The sequence below is a fragment of the Mustelus asterias genome, unplaced genomic scaffold (genome assembly GCF_964213995.1).
Source record: "Mustelus asterias unplaced genomic scaffold, sMusAst1.hap1.1 HAP1_SCAFFOLD_1394, whole genome shotgun sequence".
In the NCBI taxonomy this organism is placed as follows: Eukaryota; Metazoa; Chordata; class Chondrichthyes; order Carcharhiniformes; family Triakidae; genus Mustelus; species Mustelus asterias.
Genome location: NW_027591339.1, coordinates 30,617 through 54,447, shown reverse-complemented (window position 1 = coordinate 54,447; position 23,831 = coordinate 30,617). Strand labels below are relative to the sequence as shown.

The window sequence follows — 23,831 nt, the reverse complement described above, 5'->3', positions numbered from 1 at the left end:
AATGGTTGGAATGCGAATACTTAGAACTAATCAAGTCTTTAAGAAACGAAACAATGGGAGTGGAGAGAGCATCAAGACAAACTAAAAAGATGTGTATTGTCTCCAGACAAGACAGCCAGTGAAACTCTGCAGGTCCACGCAACTGTGGGAGTTACAAATAGTGTGACATGAACCCAATATCCCGGTTGAGGCCGTCCTCGTGTGTGCGGAACTTGGCTATCAGTTCTCCACCTTCACCTTCAACCTTCACCAACATCTTCACCTTCAACAACCAGTTCTTCATCCAGACACACGGAACAGCCATGGGGACCAAATTCGCACCTCAGTATGCCAACATCTTCGAACAAGACTTCTTCACCGCACGGGACCTTCAACCGATGCTATACACTAGATACATCGATGAAATTTTCTTCCTTTGGACTCATGGTGAACAATCACTGAAACAACTCTATGATGACATCAACAAGTTCCATCCCACCATCAGGCTCACCATAGACTACTCTCCGGAATCGGTTGCATTCTTGGACACACGCATCTCCATTAAGGACGGTCACCTCAGCACTTCACTGTACCGCAAGCCCACGGATAACCTCACGATGCTCCACTTCTCCAGCTTCCACTCTAAACACGTTAAAGAATCCATCCCCTACGGACAAGCCCTCCGTATACACAGGATCTGCTCGGATGAGGAGGATCGCAACAGACACCTCCAGATGCTGAAAGATGCCCTCATAAGAACAGGATATGGCGCTCGACTCATTGATCAACAGTTCCAACGCGCCACAGCGAAAAACCGCACCGACCTCCTCAGAAGACAAACACGGGACACAGTGGACAGAGTACCCTTCGTTGTCCAGTACTTCCCCGGAGCGGAGAAGCTACGGCATCTCCTCCGGAGCCGTCAACATGTCATTGATGAAGACGAACATCTCGCCAAGGCCATCCCCACACCCCCACTTCTTGCCTTCAAACAACCGCACAACCTCAAACAGACCATTGTCCGCAGCAAACTACCCAGCCTTCAGGAGAACAGTGACCATGACACCACACAACCCTGCCACAGCAACCTCTGCAAGACGTGCCGGATCATCGACACAGATGCCATCATCTCACGTGAGAACACCATCCACCAGGTACACGGTACATACTCTTGCAATTCGGCCAACGTTGTCTACCTGATACGCTGCAAGAAAGGATGTCCCGAGGCATGGTACATTGGGGAAACTATGCAGACGCTGCGACAACGGATGAATGAACACCGCTCGACAATCACCAGGCAAGACTGTTCTCTTCCTGTTGGGGAGCACTTCAGCGGTCACGGGCAATCGGCCTCTGATATTCGGGTAAGCGTTCTCCAAGGCGGCCTTCGTGACACACGACGGCGCAGAGTCGCTGAGCAGAAACTGATAGCCAAGTTCCGCACACACGAGGACGGCCTCAACCGGGATATTGGGTTCATGTCACACTATTTGTAACTCCCACAGTTGCGTGGACCTGCAGAGTTTCACTGGCTGTCTTGTCTGGAGACAATACACATCTTTTTAGCCTGTCTTGATGCTCTCTCCACTCCCATTGTTTCGTTTCTTAAAGACTTGATTAGTTGTAAGTATTCGCATTCCAACCATTATTCATGTAAATTGAGTCTGTGTCTTTATAAGCTCTGTTTGTGAACAGAATTCCCACTCACCTGACGAAGGGGCTTGCAGCTCCGAAAGCTTGTGTGGCTTTTGCTACCAAATAAACCTGTTGGACTTTAACCTGGTGTTGTTAAACTTCTTACCTTGGAGAGGGTCCAGAGGAGGGTCACAAGAATGATCCCTGGAATGAAGAGCTTGTCGTGTGAGGAATGGTTGAGGATTCTGGGTCTGTACTCGTTGGAGTTTAGAAGGATGATGGGGGGATCTTATTGAAACTTACAGGATACTGCGAGGCCCGGATAGAGTGGACATAGAGAGGATGTTTCCACTAGTAGGAAAAACTAGAACCAGAGGGCACAACCTCAGGCTAAAGGGACGATCTTTTAAAACAGAGATGAGGAGGAATTTCTCCAGCCAGAGAGTGGTGAATCTGTGGAACTCTTTGCCGCAGAAGGCTGTGGAGGCCGGGTCATTGAGTGTCTTTAAGACAGAGATAGATAGGTTCCTGATTAATAAGGGAATCAGGGGTAATGGGAAGTCAGGAAAATGGGGATGAGAAAAGTATCAGCCATGATTGAATGGCGGAGCAGACTCGATGGGCCGAGTGGCCTAATTCTGCTCCTATGTTTTATGGTCTTATAGGAGGGCAGTGGAGTGAGATATCATTGGATAGATCATTCACAGGGGATAGCAGGGACATGGGGGACTGAATGGCACTCATTCTCAGCTGTATCATTCTGTAATTCTCTGACTCTGTGATTGTTGTTCCAGTTCAGGCGGATGGAAGATTCCGGAGGCTTGGGTTGCAGAGGAACACTGCTCCACACATCATCCAGGCTGGTTACAGGGTAGAGACAGACTTTACAATATCAGATTTACACTCACTGTCCAGCACTGTTCACATCGCTTACACTCTCCAATATTTATACACCTCATTTCAGGATCACATCCCACCCTGGAACAGGAGGAAGTAAACCGGACAGTTTGTTTTCAGAAGGATGTGGAAAGGTGCGAACGGAAGCGAGAGATAAAGATTAAAAACTGCGACGGTTACTTTGTCTATGAGCTGAAACCGACACGAGGCTGTAAAGCTGCTTATTGCACAGGTACATTGCTGTTTCAAAATGACCCAGGAGGGCAACACTGGATATACTGGGACACTGACACACCCAGTGACCGAGGGGAGAGGGACGGAGCGACTGAGGGGGAGAGGGATGGAGCGACTGAGGTAGAGGGACGGAGCGACTGAGGGGAGAGGGACGGAGCGACTGAGGGGAGAGGGACGGAGCGACTGAGGGGAGAGGGACGGAGCGACTGAGGGGAGAGGGACGGAGCAACTGAGGGGAGAGGGACGGAGCGACTGAGGGGGAGGGGGATGGAGTGACTGAGGGGGAAGGGGACGTAGCAACTGAGGGGAGAGGGACGGAGCGAGTGAGGGGAGGGGGACGGAGCGACTGAGGGGAGAGGGACGGAGCGACTGACGGGGAGAGGGACGGAGCGACTTAGGGGAGAGGGACGGAGCGACTGAGGGGAGAGGGACGGAGCGACTGAGGAGAGAGGGACGGAGCGACTGAGGGCAGAGGGACGGAGCGACTGAGGGGAGAGGGACGGAGCGACTGAGGGGAGAGGGACGGAGCGACTGAGGGGAGAGGGACGGAGCGAGTGAGGGGAGGGGGTCGGAGCGAGTGAAGGGAGGGGGTCGGAGCAAGTGAGGGGAGGGGGACGGAGCGAGTGAGGGGAGAGGGACGGAGCGAGTGAGAGGAGGGGAACGGAGCGTGTGAGGGGAGGGGAACGGAGCGTGTGAGGGGAGGGGGACGGAGCGAGTGAGGGGAGGGGGACGGAGCGAGTGAGGGGAGGGGGACGGAGCGAGTGAGGGGAGGGGGACGGAGCGAGTGAGGGGAGGGGGACGGAGCGAGTGAGGGGAGGGGGACGGAGCGAGTGAGGGGAGTGGGACGGAGGGAGTGAGGGGAGGGGATTGAACGAGCGAGGGGAGTGGGATTGAGGGAGTGAGGGGAGTGGGATTGAGGGAGCGAGGGGAGTGGGATTGAGGGAGCGAGGGGAGTGGGATTGAGGGGGCGAGGGGAGTGGGATTGAGGGAGCGAGGGGAGTGGGATTGAGGGAGCGAGGGGAGTGGGATTGAGGGAGCGATGGGAGTGGGATTGAGGGAGCGAGGGGAGTGGGATTGAGGGAGCGAGGGGAGTGGGATTGAGGGAGCGAGGGGAGTGGGATTGAGGGAGCGAGGGGAGTGGGATTGAGGGAGCGAGGGGAGTGGGATTGAGGGAGCGAGGGCAGTGGGATTGCGGGAGCGAGGGGAGTGGGATTGAGGGAGCGAGGGCAGTGGGATTGCGGGAGCGAGGGGAGTGGGATTGATGGAACGAGGGGAGTGGGATTGAGGGAGCGAGGGGTGTGGGATTGAGGGAGCGAGGGGAGTGGGATTGCGGGAGCGAGGGGAGTGGGATTGCGGGAGCGAGGGGACTGGAATTGCGGGAGCGAGGGGAGTGGGATTGATGGAGCAAGGGGAGTGGGATTGAGGGAGCGAGGGGAGTGGGATTGCGGGAGCGAGGGGAGTGGGATTGATGGAGCGAGGGGAGTGGGATTGAGGGAGCGAGGGGAGTGGGATTGATGGAGCGAGGGGAGTGGGTTGGGGGAGCGAGGGGTGTGGGATTGCGGGAGCGAGGGGAGTGGGATTGCGGGAGCGAGGGGAGTGGGATTGCGGGAGCGAGGGGAGTGGGATTGCGGGAGCGAGGGGAGTGGGATTGCGGGAGCGAGGGGAGTGGGATTGATGGAGCGAGGGGATTGGGATTGCGGGAGCGAGGGCAGTGGGATTGAGGGAGCGAGGGGAGTGGGATTGAGGGAGCGAGGGCAGTGGGATTGAGGGAGCGAGGGCAGTGGGATTGAGGGAGCGAGGGGAGTGGGATTGAGGGAGCGAGGGCAGTGGGATTGAGGAAGTGAGGGCAGTGGGATTGAGGGAGCGAGGGCAGTGGGATTGAGGGAGTGAAGGCAGTGGGATGCAGTGATAGGAGTTAGTGTGCTGCGTGCAGAGTGCAGTGTGATTTAATGTCTCGTTGTGACACAGTTTCTGGGCACTGACTGATTCCGAGTGGAATAAATTGGGAAGTGTAAATTGGTCTGAATTTCCGATACAAACAGATGAAGGATTGAGATGATTTCTGCTCTGTGATCTCCCATATCTCCTCCCTTGTCACAGATCCAGGGACAGCTCCAACTCTGGGAGCCGATGATAAAACCCAGCCGGAATCCACTGACTCAGGTTCCCCAATCCCGACAGAATCTCCAAACTCAGGTATCAATCTGCCGCTAGTTTATCCGGATTCGACATTGCCCAGATATCCCACTGGTTTAATGACTGAAATGCCAGAATTTTTGGAGTGGGATGGAGCGAGTGAGGGGAGTGGGATGGAGCGAGTGAGGGGAGTGGGATGGAGCGAGTGAGGGGAGTGGGATGGAGCGAGTGAGGGGAGTGGGATGGAGCGAGTGAGGGGAGTGGGATGGAGCGAGTGAGGGGAGTGGGATGGAGCGAGTGAGGGGAGTGGGATGGAGCGAGTGAGGGGAGTGGGATGGAGCGAGTGAGGGGAGTGGGATGGAGCGTGTGAGGGGAGTGGGATGGAGCGAGTGAGGGGAGTGGGATGGAGAGAGTGAGGGGAGTGGGATGGAGCGAGTGAGGGGAGTGGGATGGAGCGAGTGAGGGGAGTGGGATGGAGCGAGTGAGGGGAGTGGGATGGAGCGAGTGAGGGGAGTGGGATGGAGCGAGTGAGGGGAGTGGGATGGAGCGAGTGAGGGGAGTGGGATGGAGCGAGTGAGGGGAGTGGGATGGAGCGAGTGAGGGGAGTGGGATGGAGCGAGTGAGGGGAGTGGGATGGAGCGAGTGAGGGGAGTGGGATGGAGCGAGTGAGGGGAGTGGGATGGAGTGAGTCAGGGGAGTGGGATGGAGCGAGGGAGGGGATAGGGATGGAGTGAGTGAGGGGAGTGGGATGGAGTGAGTGAGGGGAGTGGGATGGAGTGAGTGAGAGGAGTGGGATGGAGTGATTGGGATGGAGTGAGTGAGGGGAGTGGCATGGAGTGAGTGAGGTGAGCGGGACGGAGCGAGTGAGGGGAGTAAGACGGAGTGAGTGAGGGGAGTGGGACGGAGTGAGTGAGGGGAGTGGGACGGAGTGAGTGAGGGGAGTGGGATGGAGTGAGTGAGGGGAGTGGGATGGAGTGAGTGAGGGGAGTGGGATGGAGTGAGTGAGGGGAGTGGGATGGAGTGAGTGAGGGGAGTGGGATGGAGTGAGTGAGGGGAGTGGGATGGAGTGAGTGAGGGGAGTGGGATGTAGTGAGTGAGGGGAGTGGGATGGAGTGAGTGAGGGGAGGGGGATGGAGTGAGTGAGGGGAGTGGGATGGAGTGAGTGAGGGGAGTGGGATGGAGTGAGTGAGGGGAGTGGGATGGGGTGAGTGAGGGGAGTGGGATGGAGTGAGTGAGGGTAGTGGGATGGAGCGAGTGAGGGGAGTGGGATGGAGTGAGTGAGGGGAGTGGGATGGAGTGAGTGAGGGGAGTGGGATGGGGTGATTGAGGGGAGTGGGATGGAGTGAGTGAGGGGAGTGGGATGGAGTGAGTGAGGGGAGTGGGATGGAGTGAGTGAGGGGAGTGGGATGGAGTGAGTGAGGGGAGTTGGATGGAGTGAGTGAGGGGAGTGGGATGGAGTGAGTGAGGGGAGTGGGATGGAGTGAGTGAGGGGAGTGGGATGGAGTGAGTGAGGGGAGTGGGATGGAGGGAGTGAGGGGAGTGGGATGGAGTGAGTGAGGGGAGTGGGATGGAGTGAGTGAGGGGAGTGGGATGGAGTGAGTGAGGGGAGTGGGATGGAGTGAGTGAGGGGAGTGGGATGGAGAGAGTGAGGGGAGTGGGATGGAGCGAGTGAGGGGAGTGGGATGGAGCGAGTGAGGGGAGTGGGATGGAGCGAGTGAGGGGAGTGGGATGGAGCGAGTGAGGGGAGTGGGATGGAGCGAGTGAGAGGAGTGGGATGGAGCGAGTGAGAGGAGTGGGATGGAGCGAGTGAGGGGAGTGGGATGGAGCGAGTGAGGGGAGTGGGATGGAGGAAGTGAGGGGAGTGGAATGGAGGGAGTGAGGGGAGTGGGATTGAGGGAGTGAGGGGATTGGGAGTGAGGGAGTGAGGGGAGGGGGATGGAGTGAGGGAGGGGATTGGGATGTCATGAGTGAGGGGAGTGGGATGGAGTGAGTGAGGGGAGTGGGATGGAGTGAGTGAGGGGAGTGGGATGGAGCGAGTGAGGAGAGTGGGATGGCGCGAGTGAGGGGAGTGGGATGGCGCCTGTGAGGGGAGTGGGATGGAGTGAGTGAGGGGAGTGGGATGGAGCGAGTGAGGAGAGTGGGATGGCGCGAGTGAGGGGAGTGGGATGGCGCCTGTGAGGGGAGTGGGATGGAGTGAGTGAGGGGAGTGGGATGGCGCGAGTGACGGGAGTGGGATGGAGCGAGTGAGGGGAGTGGGATGGAGCGAGTGAGGGGAGTGGGATGGAGTGACATGAATTGGAATTGTGCAATTGGATAAAACTTACCGCACAATCACGCAGGTACCAAGAATTACACAGCAGCCATTTTCTGATTCTCGCCCTTGCTTGCAATGTGCCTCAAATAGACTTGTTGAAGATGAATAATTTTGCACTCAGGGCCACTCTCTGCATGTTCTCCAAATAGTGAAGTTGTTGAGGAAACATCAGTTTGCAGTTCTCTGTCCAATGGAGCATTACAATGAGTTTCCCAATGACAAGCCAACAAATCAGCAGCATCTATCCGACGCTGCGCAAGTTGTTTGTCCCTGTACGATTTGGTTTTGTTGTATCTGAGTCCTGATGAGTCCAGGGTGGAAAGTTTTAACTCTGCATCTCTTTTCCCGACCATACTCGAGGAATGTGATGTGTTGGGACTGAGGGCCCGCTTGGGTGAGGAAGGTTTTTAAATTGTTACCGTCATGATATTGCCCGGAATCTGGTCTGAGTATTATGGTCTGTTCTGGCATTGTCCAATCAGCAAGTTTTCAATTCTCTTCATCTCATTCTCCATCCAGGAAAATCCACAACTCGGGAAACTGGGGGAAAATCGACTGGAAAACCCACCCAACAATCATCCACTGTCCCCGCCGATTCTTCAACCCCAGGTAGGTGAAACTCAGGGAACGTTCTAGATGAATTGTTCACTCAGTGTGACACATGGAGATGTCAGTGCTCAAGATTCACTCAGGCATTTACTGATGGAGTGGGAGCAGTGAGTGAGTGAGAATCATCGTAGAGTTAAAGTTAAAGTCAATAACCTGAATGGAGAGACGATACCTCAGAGACAATGGGGATATAGTCACAGCCATTGAGGGGAGAGGGATGCAGTGAGTGAGGGGAGTGGGATGGAGTGAGTGAGGGGAATGGGATGGAGTGACTGAGGGAGTGGGATGCAGTGACTGAGGGGAGCGGGATTGAGGGAGTGAGGGGAGTGGGATGGAGTGAGTGAGGGGAGCTGGATGGAGTGAGTGAGGGGAGTGGGATGGAGTGAATGAGGGGAGTGGGATGGAGTGAATGAGGGGAGTGGGATGGAGTGAATGAGGGGAGTGGGATGGAGTGAATGAGGGGAGTGGGATGGAGTGAGTGAGTGGAGTGGGATGGAGTGGGTGAGGGGAATGGGATGTAGCGAGTGAGGGGAGAGAGACGGAGTGAGTGAGGGGTTTGGGACGGAGCGAGTGAGGGGAGTGGGACTGAGCGAGTGAGGGGAGTGGCATGGAGCGAGTGAGGGGAGTGGCATGGAGCGAGTGAGGGGAGCGGGATGGAGCGATTGAGGGGAGCGGGATGGAGCGATTGAGGGCAGTGGGATGGAGTGAGTGAGTGGAGCGGGATGGAGCGAGTGAGGGGAGTGGGATGGAGCGAGTGAGGGGAGTGGGATGGAGTGTGTGAGGGGAGCTGGATGGAGCGAGTGAAGGAAGCGGGATGGAGTGAGTGAGGGGAGTGGGATGGAGTGAATGAAGGGAGTGGGGTGCAGTGAGTGTGGAGAGCGGGATGGAGCGAGTGAGGGGAGCGGGATGGAGCGAGTGAGAGGAGTGGGATGGAGCAAGTGAGGGGAGTGGGATGGAGTGACATTAATTGGAATTGTGCAATTGGATAAAACTTACCGAACAATCGCGCAGGTACCAAGAATTACACAGCAGCCATTTTCTGATTCTCGCCCTTGCTTGCAATGTGCCTCTAATAGACTTGTTGAAGATGAATAATTTTGCACTCAGGGCCACTCTCTGCATGTCCTCCAAATAGCGAAGTTGTTGAGGAAACATCAGCTTGCAGTTCTCTGTCCAATGGAGCATTACAATGAGTTTCCCAATGACAAGCCAACAAATCAGCAGCATCTATCCGACGCTGCGCAAGTTGTTTGTCCCTGTACGATTTGGTTTTGCTGTATCTGAGTCCTGATGAGTCCAGGGTGGAAAGTTTTAACTCTGCATCTCTTTTCCCGACCATACTTGAGGAATGTGATGTGTTGGGACTGACGACCGGCTTGGGTGAGGAAGGTTTTTAAATTGTTACCGTCCGGAATCTGGTCTGAGTATTATGGTCTGTTCTGGAATTGTCCGATCAGCAAGTTTTCAATTCTCTTTATCTCATTCTCCATCCAGGAAAATCCACAACTCGGGAAGCTGGGGGAAAATCGACTGGAAAACCCACCCAACAATCATCCACTGTCCCTGTGGATTCTTCAGCCCCAGGTATGTGTAACTCAGGGAACGTTCTGGATGAATTGTTCACTCAGTGTGACACATGGAGATCTCAGTGCTCAAGATTCACTGAGACATTTACTGATGGAGTGCGAGCAGCGAGTGAGTGAGAATCATCGTAGAGTTAAAGTTAAAGTCAATAACCTGAATGGAGAGACGATACCTCAGAGACAATGTGGATATAGTCACAGGCATTGAGGGGAGAGGGATGGAGTGAGTGAGGGGAGAGGGATGGTGTGAGTGAGGGGAGAGGGATGGTGTGAGTGAGGGGAGAGGAATGGAGTGAGTGAGAGGAGTGGGATGGAGCGAGTGAGGGGAGCTGGATGGAGCGAGTGAGGGAAGCGGGATGGAGTGAGTGAGGGGAGTGGGATGGAGTGAATGAGGGGAGTGGGGTGCAGTGAGTGTGGAGAGCGGGATGGAGCGAGTGAGGGGAGTGGGATGGAGCGAGTGAGGGGAGTGGGATGGAGCGAGTGAGGAGAGTGGGATGGAGCGAGTGAGGGAGTGGGATGGAGCGAGTGAGGGAGTGGGATGGAGCGAGTGAGGAAGTGGGATGGAGCGAGTGAGGGAGTGCGATGGAGCGAGTGAGGGAGTGCGATGGAGCGAGTGAGGGGAGTGGGATGGAGCGAGTGAGGGGAGTGGGATGGAGCGAGTGAGGGGAGTGGGATGGAGCGAGTGAGGGGAGTGGGATGGAGCGAGTGAGGGGAGTGGGATGGAGCGAGTGAGGGGAGTGGGATGGAGCGAGTGAGGGGAGTGGGATGGAGCGAGTGAGGGGAGTGGGATGGAGCGAGTGAGGGGAGTGGGATGGAGCGAGTGAGGGGAGTGGGATGGAGCGAGTGAGGGGAGTGGGATGGAGCGAGTGAGGGGAGTGGGATGGAGCGAGTGAGGGGAGTGGGATGGAGCGAGTGAGGGGAGTGGGATGGAGCGAGTGAGGGGAGTGGGATGGAGCGAGTGAGGGGAGTGGGATGGAGCGAGTGAGGGGAGTGGGATGGAGCGAGTGAGGGGAGTGGGATGGAGCGAGTGAGGGGAGTGGGATGGAGCGAGTGAGGGGAGTGGGATGGAGCGAGTGAGGGGAGTGGGATGGAGCGAGTGAGGGGAGTGGGATGGAGCGAGTGAGGGGAGTGGGATGGAGCGAGTGAGGGGAGTGGGATGGAGCGAGTGAGGGGAGTGGGATGGAGCGAGTGAGGGGAGTGGGATGGAGCGAGTGAGGGGAGTGGGATGGAGCGAGTGAGGGGAGTGGGATGGAGCGAGTGAGGGGAGTGGGATGGAGCGAGTGAGGGGAGTGGGATGGAGCGAGTGAGGGGAGTGGGATGGAGCGAGTGAGGGGAGTGGGATGGAGCGAGTGAGGGGAGTGGGATGGAGCGAGTGAGGGGAGTGGGATGGAGCGAGTGAGGGGAGTGGGATGGAGCGAGTGAGGGGAGTGGGATGGAGCGAGTGAGGGGAGTGGGATGGAGCGAGTGAGGGGAGTGGGATGGAGCGAGTGAGGGGAGTGGGATGGAGCGAGTGAGGGGAGTGGGATGGAGCGAGTGAGGGGAGTGGGATGGAGCGAGTGAGGGGAGTGGGATGGAGCGAGTGAGGGGAGTGGGATGGAGCTAGTGAGGGGAGTGGGATGGAGCGAGTGACGGGAGTGGGATGGAGCGAGTGAGGGGAGTGGGATGGAGCGAGTGAGGGGAGTGGGATGGAGCGAGTGAGGGGAGTGGGATGGAGCGAGTGAGGGGAGTGGGATGGAGCGAGTGAGGGGAGTGGGATGGAGCGAGTGAGGGGAGTGGGATCGAGCGAGTGAGGGGAGTGGGATGGAACGAGTGAGGGGAGTGGGATGGAGTGAGTGAGGGGAGTGGGATGGAGCGAGGGAGGGGAGTGGGATGGAGCGAGGGAGGGGATTGGGATGGAGTGAGTGAGGGGAGTGGGATGGAGTGACATGAATTGGAATTGTGCAATTGGATAAAACTTACCGAACAATCACGCAGCTACCAAGAATTACACAGCAGCCATTTTCTGATTCTCGCCCTTGCTTGCAATGTGCCTCAAATAGACTTGTTGAAGATGAATAATTTTGCACTCAGGGCCACTCTCTGCATGTTCTCCAAATAGTGAAGTTGTTGAGGAAACATCAGTTTGCAGTTCTCTGTCCAATGGAGCATTACAATGAGTTTCCCAATGACAAGCCAACAAATCAGCAGCATCTATCCGACGCTGCGCAAGTTGTTTGTCCCTGTACGATTTGGTTTTGTTGTATCTGAGTCCTGATGAGTCCAGGGTGGAAAGTTTTAACTCTGCATCTCTTTTCCCGACCATACTCGAGGAATGTGATGTGTTGGGACTGACGACCGGCTTGGGTGAGGAAGGTTTTTAAATTCTTACCGTCATGATATTGCCCGGAATCTGGTCTGAGTATTATGGTCTGTTCTGGCATTGTCCAATCAGCAAGTTTTCAATTCTCTTCATCTCATTCTCCATCCAGGAAAATCCACAACTCGGGAAACTGGGGGAAAATCGACTGGAAAACCCACCCAACAATCATCCACTGTCCCCGCCGATTCTTCAACCCCAGGTAGGTGAAACTCAGGGAACGTTCTAGGTGAATTGTTCACTCAGTGTGACACATGGAGATGTCAGTGCTCAAGATTCACTCAGGCATTTACTGATGGAGTGGGAGCAGTGAGTGAGTGAGAATCATCGTAGAGTTAAAGTTAAAGTCAATAACCTGAATGGAGAGACGATACCTCAGAGACAATGGGGATATAGTCACAGCCATTGAGGGGAGAGGGATGCAGTGAGTGAGGGGAGTGGGATGGAGTGAGTGAGGGGAATGGGATGGAGTGACTGAGGGAGTGGGATGCAGTGACTGAGGGGAGCGGGATTGAGGGAGTGAGGGAAGTGGGATGGAGTGAGTGAGGGGAGCTGGATGGAGTGAGTGAGGGGAGTGGGATGGAGTGAATGATGAGTGGGATGGAGTGAGTGAGGGGAGTGGGATGGAGTGAGTGTGGGGAATGGGATGTAGCGAGTGAGGGGTTTGGGACGGAGTGAGTGAGGGGTTTGGGACGGAGTGAGTGAGGGGTTTGGGACGGAGGGAGTGAGGGGAGTGGGATGGAGCGAGTGAGGGGAGTGGAATGGAGCGAGTGAGGGGAGCGGGATGGAGCGATTGAGGGGAGCGGGATGGAGCGATTGAGGGCAGTGGAATGGAGTGAGTGAGGGGAGTGGGATAGAGTGAGGGGAGTGGGACGGAGTGAGTGAGGGGAGTGGGACGGAGTGAGTGAGGGGAGCGGGATGGAGCGAGTGAGGGGAGTGGGATGGAGTGAGTGAGGGGAGTGGGATGGAGTGAGTGAGGGGAGCTGGATGGAGCGAGTGAGGGAAGCGGGATGGAGTGAGTGAGGGGAGTGGGATGGAGTGAATGAGGGGAGTGGGGTGCAGTGAGTGTGGAGAGCGGGATGGAGCAAGTGAGGGGAGCGGGATGGAGCAAGTGAGGGGAGTGGGATGGAGTGACATTAATTGGAATTGTGCAATTGGATAAAACTTACCGAACAATCGCGCATGTACCAAGAATTACACAGCAGCCATTTTCTGATTCTCGCCCTTGCTTGCAATGTGCCTCAAATAGAATTGTTGAAGATGAATAATTTTGCACTCAGGGCCACTCTCTGCATGTCCTCCAAATAGTGAAGTTGTTGAGGAAACATCAGCTTGCAGTTCTCTGTCCAATGGAGCATGACAATGAGTTTCCCAATGATAAGCCAACAAAACAGCAGCATCTATCTGACGCTGCGCAAATTGTTTGTCCCTGTACGATTTGGTTTTGTTGTATCTGAGTCCTGATGAGTCCAGGGTGGAAAGTTTTAACTCTGCATCTCTTTTCCCGACCATACTCGAGGAATGTGATGTTTTGGGACTGACGACCCACTTGGGTGAGGAAGGTTTTTAAATTGTTACCGTCCGGAATCTGGTCTGAGTATTATGGTCTGTTCTGGAATTGTCCAATCAGCAAGTTTTCAATTCTCTTCATCTCATTCTCCATCCAGGAAAATCCACAACTCGGGAAGCTGGGGGAAAATCGACTGGAAAACCCACCCAACAATCATCCACTGTCCCTGTCGATTCTTCAGCCCCAGGTAGGTGAAACTCAGGGAACGTTCTGGATGAATTGTTCACTCAGTGTGACACATGGAGATGTCAGTGCTCAAGATTCACTCAGACATTTACTGATGGAGTGGGAGCAGTGAGTGAGTGAGAATCATCATAGAGTTAAAGTTAAAGTCAATAACCTGAATGGAGAGACGATACCTCAGAGACAATGTGGATATAGTCACAGCCATTGAGGGGAGAGGGATGGAGTGAGTGAGGGGAGAGGGATGGTGTGAGTGAGGGGAGAGGAATGGAGTGAGTGAGGGGAGTGGGATGGAGCGAGTGAGGTGAGCTGGATGGAGCGAGTGAGGAAAGCGGGATGGAGTGAGTGAGGGGAGTGGGGTGCAGTGAGTGTGGAGAGCGGGATGGAGCGAGTGAGGGGAGTGGGATGGAACGAGTGAGGGGAGTGGGATGGAACGAGTGAGGGGAGTGGGATGGAGCGAGTGAGGAGAGTGGGATGGAGCGAGTGAGGGAGTGGGATGGAGCGAGTGAGGGAGTGGGATGGAGCGAGTGAGGGAGTGGGATGGAGCGAGTGAGGGAGTGGGATGGAGCGAGTGAGGGGAGTGGGATGGAGCGAGTGAGGGGAGTGGGATGGAGCGAGTGAGGGGAGTGGGATGGAGCGAGTGAGGGGAGTGGGATGGAGCGAGTGAGGGGAGTGGAATGGAGCGAGTGAGGGGAGTGGGATGGAGCGAGTGAGGGGAGTGGGATGGAGCGAGTGAGGGGAGTGGGATGGAGCGAGTGAGGGGAGTGGGATGGAGCGAGTGAGGGGAGTGGGATGGAGCGAGTGAGGGGAGTGGGATGGAGCGAGGGAGGGGATTGGGATGTCGTGAGTGAGGGGAGTGGGATGGAGTGAGTGAGGGGAGTGGGATGGAGTGAGTGAGGGGAGTGTGATGGCACGAGTGAGGGGAGTGGGATGGAGCGAGTGAGGGGAGTGGGACGGCGCGAGTGAGGGGAGTGGGATGGAGTGAGTGAGGGGTTTGGGACGGAGTGAGTGAGGGGTTTGGGACGGAGTGAGTGAGGCGTTTGGGACGGAGGGAGTGAGGGGAGTGGGATGGAGCGAGTGAGGGGAGTGGAATGGAGCGAGTGAGGGGAGCGGGATGGAGCGATTGAGGGGAGCGGGATGGAGCGATTGAGGGCAGTGGAATGGAGTGAGTGAGGGGAGTGGGATAGAGTGAGAGGGGAGTGGGACGGAGTGAGTGAGGGGAGTGGGACGGAGTGAGTGAGGGGAGCGGGATGGAGCGAGTGAGGGGAGTGGGATGGAGTGAGTGAGGGGAGTGGGATGGAGTGAGTGAGGGGAGCTGGATGGAGCGAGTGAGGGAAGCGGGATGGAGTGAGTGAGGGGAGTGGGATGGAGTGAATGAGGGGAGTGGGGTGCAGTGAGTGTGGAGAGCGGAATGGAGCGAGTGAGGGGAGCGGGATGGAGCAAGTGAGGGGAGTGGGATGGAGTGACATTAATTGGAATTGTGCAATTGGATAAAACCTACCGAACAATCACGCAGGTACCAAGAATTACACAGCAGCCATTTTCTGATTCTCGCCCTTGCTTGCAATGTGCCTCAAATAGAATTGTTGAAGATGAATAATTTTGCACTCAGGGCCACTCTCTGCATGTCCTCCAAATAGTGAAGTTGTTGAGGAAACATCAGCTTGCAGTTCTCTGTCGAATGGAGCATTACAATGAGTTTCCCAATGATAAGCCAACAAAACAGCAGCATCTATCCGACGCTGCGCAAATTGTTTGTCCCTGTACGATTTGGTTTTGTTGTATCTGAGTCCTGATGAGTCCAGGGTGGAAAGTTTTAACTCTGCATCTCTTTTCCCGACCATACTCGAGGAATGTGATGTTTTGGGACTGACGACCCACTTGGGTGAGGAAGGTTTTTAAATTGTTACCGTCCGGAATCTGGTCTGAGTATTATGGTCTGTTCTGGAATTGTCCAATCAGCAAGTTTTCAATTCTCTTCATCTCATTCTCCATCCAGGAAAATCCACAACTCGGGAAGCTGGGGGAAAATCGACTGGAAAACCCACCCAACAATCATCCACTGTCCCTGTCGATTCTTCAGCCCCAGGTAGGTGAAACTCAGGGAATGTTCTGGATGAATTGTTCACTCAGTGTGACACATGGAGATGTCAGTGCTCAAGATTCACTCAGACATTTACTGATGGAGTGGGAGCAGTGAGTGAGTGAGAATCATCGTAGAGTTAAAGTTAAAGTCAATAACCTGAATGGAGAGACGATACCTCAGAGACAATGTGGATATAGTCACAGCCATTGAGGGGAGAGGGATGGACTGAGTGAGGGGAGAGGGATGGTGTGAGTGAGGGGAGAGGAATGGAGTGAGTGAGGGGAGTGGGATGGAGCGAGTGAGGGGAGCTGGATGGAGCGAGTGAGGAAAGCGGGATGGAGTGAGTGAGGGGAGTGGGGTGCAGTGAGTGTGGAGAGCGGGATGGAGCGAGTGAGGGGAGTGGGATGGAACGAGTGAGGGGAGTGGGATGGAACGAGTGAGGGGAGTGGGATGGAGCGAGTGAGGAGAGTGGGATGGAGCGAGTGAGGGAGTGGGATGGAGCGAGTGAGGGAGTGGGATGGAGCGAGTGAGGGAGTGGGATGGAGCGAGTGAGGGAGTGGGATGGAGCGAGTGAGGGGAGTGGGATGGAGCGAGTGAGGGGAGTGGGATTGAGCGAGTGAGGGGAGTGGGATGGAGCGAGTGAGGGGAGTGGGATGGAGCGAGTGAGGGGAGTGGGATGGAGCGAGTGAGGGGAGTGGGATGGAGCGAGTGAGGGGAGTGGGATGGAGCGAGTGAGGGGAGTGGGATGGAGCGAGTGAGGGGAGTGGGATGGAGCGAGTGAGGGGAGTGGGATGGAGCGAGTGAGGGGAGTGGGATGGAGCGAGGGAGGGGATTGGGATGTCGTGAGTGAGGGGAGTGGGATGGAGTGAGTGAGGGGAGTGGGATGGAGTGAGTGAGGGGAGTGGGATGGCACGAGTGAGGGGAGTGGGATGGAGCGAGTGAGGGGAGTGGGACGGCGCGAGTGAGGGGAGTGGGACGGCGCGAGTGAGGGGAGTGGGATGGAGTGAGTGAGGGGAGTGGGATGGAGTGAGTGAGGGGAGTGGGATGGAGTGAGTGAGGGGAGTGGGATGGAGTGAGTGAGGGGAGTGGGATGGAGTGAGTGAGGGGAGTGGGATGGAGTGAGTGAGGGGAGTGGGATGGAGTGAGTGAGGGGAGTGGGATGGAGTGAATGAGGGGAGTGGGATGGAGTGAGTGAGGGGAGTGGGATGGAGTGACATGAATTGGAATTGTGCAATTGGATAAAACTTAACGAACAATCACGCAGGTACCAAGAATTACACAGCAGCCATTTTCTGATTCTCGCCCTTGCTTGCAATGTGCCTCAAATAGACTTGTTGAAGATGAATAATTTTACACTCAGGGCCACTCTCTGCATGTTCTCCAAATAGTGAAGTTGTTGAGGAAACATCAGTTTGCAGTTCTCTGTCCAATGGAGCATTACAATGAGTTTCCCAATGACAAGCCAACAAATCAGCAGCATCTATCCGACGCTGCGCAAATTGTTTGTCCCTGTACGATTTGGTTTTGTTGTATCTGAGTCCTGATGAGTCCAGGGTGGAAAGTTTTAACTCTTCATCTCTTTTCCCGACCATACTCGAGTAATGTGATGTGTTGGGACTGACGACCGGCTTGGGTGAAGAAGGTTTTTAAATTGTTACCGTCATGATATTGCCCGGAATCTGGTCTGAGTATTATGGTCTGTTCTGGAATTGTCCAATCAGCAAGTTTTCAATTCTCTTTATCTCATTCTCCATCCAGGAAAATCCACAACTCGGGAAACTGGGGGAAAATCGACTGGAAAACCCACCCAACAATCATCCACTGTCCCCGCCGATTCTTCAACCGCAGGTAGGTGAAACTCAGGGAACGTTCTAGATGAATTGTTCACTCAGTGTGACACATGGAGATGTCAGTGCTCAAGATTCACTCAGACATTTACTGATGGAGTGGGAGCAGTGAGTGAGTGAGAATCATCGTAGAGTTAAAGTTAAAGTCAATAACCTGAATGGAGAGACGATACCTCAGAGACAATGTGGATATAGTCACAGCCATTGAGGGGAGAGGGATGCAGTGAGTGAGGGGAGTGGGATGGAGTGAGTGAGGGGAATGGGATGGAGTGACTGAGGGAGTGGGATGCAGTGACTGAGGGGAGCGGGATTGAGGGAGTGAGGGGAGTGGGATGGAGTGAGTGAGGGGAGCTGGTTGGAGTGAGTGAGGGGAGCTGGTTGGAGTGAGTGAGGGGAGTGGGATGGGGTGAGTGAGGGGAGTGGGATGGAGTGAGTGAGGGGAGTGGGATGGAGTGAGTGAGGGGAGTGGGATGGAGTGAGTGAGGGGAATGGGATGTAGCGAGTGAGGGGAGAGGGACGGAGTGAGTGAGGGGAGTGGGACGGAGCGAGTGAAGGGAGTGGGACGGAGCGAGTGAGGGGAGTGGCATGGAGCGAGTGAGGGGAGCGGGATGGAGCGATTGAGGGGAGCGGGATGGAGCGATTGTGGGGAGTGGGATGGAGTGAGTGAGGGGAGTGGGATGGAGTGAGAGGGGAGTGGGACGGACTGAGTGAGGGGAGCGGGACGGAGCGAGTGAGGGGAGCGGGACGGAGTGAGTGAGGGGAGCGGGACGGAGTGAGTGAGGGGAGCGGGATTGAGCGAGTGCGGGGATTGGGATGGAGCGAGTGAGGGGAGTGGGATGTAGCAAGTGAGGGGAGATGGATGGTGTGAGTGAGGGGAGCTGGATTTTGTGAGTGAGGGGAGCTGAATGGAGTGAGTGAGGGGAGCTGGATGGAGTGAGTGAGGCGAGTGGGATGGAGTGAGTGAGGCGAGTGGGATGGGGGGAGTGGGATGGAGTGAGTGAGGGGAGCGGGATGGAGTGAGTGAGAGGAGCGGGATGGAGTGAGTGAGGGGAGCGGGATGGAGTGAGTGAGGGGAGCGGGATGGAGTGAGTGATGGGAGCGGGATGGAGTGAGTGATGGGAGTGGGATGGAGTGAGTGAGGGGAGTGGGGTGCAGCGTCTGAATTTGTGAATCTCTGAGTAAAGATAAATGCTGTCAAAACTTTTCATCTTGAACTCATCATGACAGATTATCAAGGGTACGAAACCTCAAAGGTAGAAATAATTTACACTCCATTGGAGCAGGAGGCTGATTAGTTGGTGGGCAGTCTCCGATATGTAAATTACATGGCAACAAATCAGCACCATCTTTCCCACGCTACACATAGTGTCAGATTGGGTTTTGTTGCATCTGAGTCCTGATGAGTTCCATTTGGAAAACTTCAAGAGTGCATCTCTTTTCGAGAAATGTGGTGTATTGGCACTGACGAGACTTTCAGAAGAGGAATGTTTTAGAAATGTTTTGGTCAAGGTTCTGTCCAGAATCTGGTCTGAGTATTATGGTCTGTTGTGGGATCGTCCAATCGCAAGTTGTGAAGTCTCTTCATTTTCAGATTAAAGGGGAGGAGGTGCTCGCTGTCTTGAGGCAAATCAGAGTGGATTAATCCCCAGGACCGGACAGGGTTTTCCCACGGACCTTGAGGGAAACTGGTGTTGAACTTGCAGGGGCCCTGGCAGACACATTTAAAATGTCAGTATTCACGGGGGAGGTGCCAGATGATTGGAGGGTGGCTCATGTTGTTCCGTTGTTTAAAAAAGGTTCCAAAAGAAATCCGGGAAATTATCGGCCAGTAAGTTTGACGTCGGGAAGTGGAGGAAAGGATATGTCAGGAGATTCTGGATAGGTGCAGAAAACATAGGGTTGTTGTAGTGGGGGACTTTAATTTCCCTGGCACAGACTGGAAAGTGCTTAGAGCTGGGGGTCCGGACGGGGAGGAATTTGTAAAATGCGTACTGGAAGGTTCTTTGGAACAGTATGTAGATAGCCCGACGAGAGAGGGGGCTATACTGGACCTCGTTCTGGGAAATGAGCCCGGTCAGGTCGTCAAAGTTTCGGTAGGGGAACATGTGGCAAATAGTGACCACAACTCTGTTAACTTTAGGACAGTAATGGACAAGGATGAGTGCTGTCCTACGGGCAGGGTGCGAAATTGGGGGAAGGCTGACTCTAGCCGAATTAGGCAGGAATTGGTGGATGTTGATTGCGAGAGGATGTTCGAGGGTAAGTCCGCGTCTGGCATGTGGGAGTCTTTTAAGGAATTATTGATAAGGCTGCAGGATAGGCATGTGCCTGTAAAAAGGAAAGATAGGAAAGGTAGGATTCGAGAGCCGTGGATAACCAGGGAAATTGAGGATCTGATTAAAATGAAAAGTGAGGCGTACGTTAAGTCCAGGCAACTGAAAACAGATGGAGCTCTGGAGGAATACAGAGAGAGTAGGAAAGATCTCAAACGGGGAGTTAGAAGGGCAAAAAGAGGTCACGAGATGTTCTTGGCAGGCAGGATGAAGGAGAATCCTAAGGCATTCTATTCATACGTTAGGAACAAAAGAGTTGTCAGGGAGAAAATCGGATCTCTCAGGGACAAAGGAGGGGAATTATGCTTAGAACCCAAGGGAATAGGGGAGATCCTAAATGAATACTTTGCATCGGTATTCACGAAGGAGAGGGGCGTGTTAACTGGGAGTGTCTCGGAGGGAGGTGTTGACCCGTTAGAGAAAATCTCCATTACAAGAGAGGAAGTGTTAGGTTTTTTAGGGAACATTAAAACTGACAAAGCCCCAGGGCCTGATGGTATCTATCCTCGACAGCTCAGGGAGACGAGAGGTGAAATTGCTGGGCCTCTGACGGAAATCTTTGTCGCTTCTTTGGACACGGGTGAGGTCCCTGAGGATTGGAGGATAGCGAATGTGGTCCCGTTGTTTAAGAAGGGTAGCAGGGATAACCCAGGAAATTATAGGCCGGTGAGCTTGACGTCCGTGGTAGGGAAGTTGTTGGAGAGGATTCTTAGAGACAGGATGTATGTGCATTTAGAACAAAACAATCTCATTAGTGACAGACAGCATGGTTTTGTAAGAGGGAGGTCGTGCCTTACAAATTTGGTGGAGTTTTTTGAGGAAGTGACAAAAAGGGTTGATGAAGGAAGGGCCGTGGATGTCGTCTATATGGATTTCAGTAAGTCATTTGACAAAGTCCCACATGGCAGGTTGGTTAAGAAGGTTAAGGCTCATGGGATACAAGGAGAAGTGGCTAGATGGGTGGAGAACTGGCTTGGCCATAGGAGACAGAGGGTAGTGGTCGAAGGGTCTTTTTCCGGCTGGAGGTCTGTGACCAGTGGTGTTCCCAGGGCTCTGTACTGGGACCTCTGCTATTTGTGATATATATAAATGATTTGGAAGAAGGTGTAACTGGTGTAATCAGCAAGTTTGCGGATGACACGAAGATGGCTGGAATTGCGGATAGCGAAGAGCATTGTCGGGCAATACAGCAGGATATAGATAGGCTGGAAAATTGGGCGGAGAGGTGGCAGATGGAGTTTAATCCGGATAAATGCGAAGTGATGCATTTTGGAAGAAATAATGTAGGGAGGAGTTATACAATAAATGGCAGAGTCATCAGGAGTATAGAAACACAGAGGGACCTAGGTGTGCAAGTCCACAAATCCTTGAAGGTGGCAACACAGGTGGAGAAGGTGGTGAAGAAGGCATATGGTATGCTTGCCTTTATAGGACGGGGTATAGAGTATAAAAGCTGGAGTCTGATGATGCAGCTGTATAGAACGCTGGTTAGGCCACATTTGGAGTACTGCGTCCAGTTCTGGTCGCCGCACTACCAGAAGGACGTGGAGGCATTGGAGAGAGTGCAGAGAAGGTTTACCAGGATGTTGCCTGGTATGGAGGGTCTTAGCTATGAGGAGAGATTGGGTAGACTGGGGTTGTTCTCCTTGGAAAGATGGAGAATGAGGGGAGATCTAATAGAGGTATACAAGATTATGAAGGGTATAGATAGGGTGAACAGTGGGAAGCTTTTTCCCAGGTCGGAGGTGACGATCACGAGGGGTCATGGGCTCAAGCTGAGAGGGGCGAAGTATAACTCAGACATCAGAGGGACGTTTTTTACACAGAGGGTGGTGGGGGCCTGGAATGCGCTGCCAAGTAGGGTGGTGGAGGCAGGCACGCTGACATCGTTTAAGACTTACCTGGATAGTCACATGAGCAGCCTGGGAATGGAGGGATACAAACGATTGGTCCAGTTGGACCAAGGAGCGGCACAGGCTTGGAGGGCCGAAGGGCCTGTTTCCTGTGCTGTACTGTTCTTTGTTCTTTGTTCTTCTTTGTTCGGTGGTGGGCAAGTTATTGGAAGGTGTGATAAGGGATAGGATCTACAAATATTTGGATAGACAGGGACTTATTAGGGAGAGTCAACATGGCTTTGTGCGTGGTAGGTCATGTTTGATCAATCTATTAGAGTTTTTCGAGGAGGTTACCAGGAAAGTGGATGAAGGGAAGGCGGTGGATGTTGTCTACCTGGATTTCAGCAAGGCCTTTGACAAGGTCCCTCATGGGAGGTTAGTTAGGAAGGTTCAGTCGCTGGGTATACATGGGGAGGTAGTAAATTGGATAAGGCACTGGCTCAATGGAAGAAGCCAGAGAGTGGTTGTGGAGGATTGCTTCTCTGAGTGGAGGCCTGTGACTAGTGGTGTGCCGCAGGGATCGGTGTTGGGTCCATTGTTGTTTGTCATCTATATCAATGATCTGGATGATAATGTGGTTAATTGGATCAGCAAGTTTGCTGATGATACAAAGATTGGAGGTGTAGTGGACAGTGAGGAAGGTTTTCAAAGCTTGCAGAGGGATTTGGACCAACTAGAAAAATGGGCTGAAAAATGGCAAATGGAATTTAACGCAGACAAGTGTGAGATATTGCACTTTGGAAGGACAAACCAAAGTAGAACGTACAGGGTAAATGGTAGGACTCTGAAGAGTGCAGTTGAACTGAGGCATCTGGGAATACAGGTACAGAATTCCCTAAAAGTGACATCACAGGTGGATAGGGTCGTAAAGAGTGCCTTTGGTACATTGGCCTTTATAAATCGGAGTATCGAGTATAAAAGTTGGAGTGTTATGGTAACGTTATATAAGGCATTGGTGAGGCCGAATCTGGAGTATTGTGTCCAGTTTTGGTCACCTAGTTACAGGAAGGATGTAAATAAGATTGAAAGAGGGCAGAGAAGGTTCACAAGGATGTTGCCGGGACTTGAGAAGCTGAGTTACAGAGAGAGATTGAATAGGTTGGGACTTTATTCCCTGGAGTGTAGAAGATTGAGGGGAGATTTGATAGAGGTGTATAAGATTTTGATGGGTATAGATAGAGTGAATGCAAGCAGGCTTTTTCCACTGAGGCGTGGGGAGAAAAAAACCAGAGGGCATGGGTTAAGGGTGAAAGGAGAAAAGTTTAAAGGGAATATTTGGGGGGGCTTCTTCATGCAGAGAGTGGTGGGAGTGTGGAATCAGCTGCCGGATAAAGTGGTAAATGCGGGGTCACTTTTAACATTTAAGAAAAACTTGGACGGGTTCATGGATGAGAGGGGTGTGGAGGGATATGGCCCAAGTGCAGGTCAGTGGGACTAGGCATAAAATGGTTCGGCCCAGACAAGAAGGGCCAAAAGGCCTGTTTCTGAGCTGTAATTTTCTATGGTTCTATCTCATTCCAGGAAAATCCACAACTCGGGAATGTGGGGGAAAAACGGACCAATCATCCACTGTCCAAGCGGGTTCTTCAATTCCTGGTAGGTGAAACTCAGTCAATGTTGACGATGAATTAATCCCTCAGTGTGACATCTGAAGATGTCAGTCCTGAAGATTCACTCAGGCATTTCCTGATGGAGTGGGAGCAGTGAGTGAGTGAGAATAATTGCAGAGTTAAAGATCAACTCAATGATCTGGATGGAGAGATTTTACATCAGAGGCAGTGTTTATTTATTTACAGCTATCGAGGGATGTGCGATGAGGGAAGTGGGACGGAGCGAGTGAGGGGAGTGGGACAGAGCGAGTGAGGGGAGTGGGACGGAGCGAGTGAGGGGAGTGGGACGGAGCGAGTGAGGGGAGTGGGACGGAGCGAGTGAGGGGAGTGGAACGGAGCGAGTGAGGGGAGTGGGACGGGTTGAGTGGGACGGAGCGAGTGAGGGGAGTGGGACGGAGCGAGTGAGGGGAGTGGGACGGAGCGAGTGAGGGGAGTGGGACGGAGCGAGTGAGGGGAGTGGGGGGGAGTGGGACGGAGCGAGTGAGGGGAGTGGGACGGAGCGAGTGAGGGGAGTGGGACGGAGCGAGTGAGGGGAGTGGGACGGAGCGAGTGAGGGGAGTGGGA

The 23,831-nt window shown here is 54.0% G+C and overlaps 1 protein-coding gene across 2 annotated transcripts in view; it reads left to right on the top strand.

Moving 5' to 3' along the window:
• LOC144488233 (uncharacterized) overlaps positions 1–23,831 on the top strand; it is a 60,927-nt gene that overhangs the window by 26,908 nt on the left and 10,188 nt on the right. For both annotated transcript variants that reach the window (XM_078206267.1, XM_078206268.1), the window contains exons 7-16: positions 2,409–2,485; positions 2,579–2,743; positions 4,846–4,941; positions 7,715–7,804; positions 9,299–9,388; positions 11,856–11,945; positions 13,411–13,500; positions 15,496–15,585; positions 17,341–17,430; positions 23,179–23,253. In XM_078206267.1, the coding sequence (XP_078062393.1) occupies positions 2,409–2,485; positions 2,579–2,743; positions 4,846–4,941; positions 7,715–7,804; positions 9,299–9,388; positions 11,856–11,945; positions 13,411–13,500; positions 15,496–15,585; positions 17,341–17,430; positions 23,179–23,253 (953 nt within the window). The remainder of the gene's footprint in view (positions 1–2,408; positions 2,486–2,578; positions 2,744–4,845; positions 4,942–7,714; positions 7,805–9,298; positions 9,389–11,855; positions 11,946–13,410; positions 13,501–15,495; positions 15,586–17,340; positions 17,431–23,178; positions 23,254–23,831) is intronic.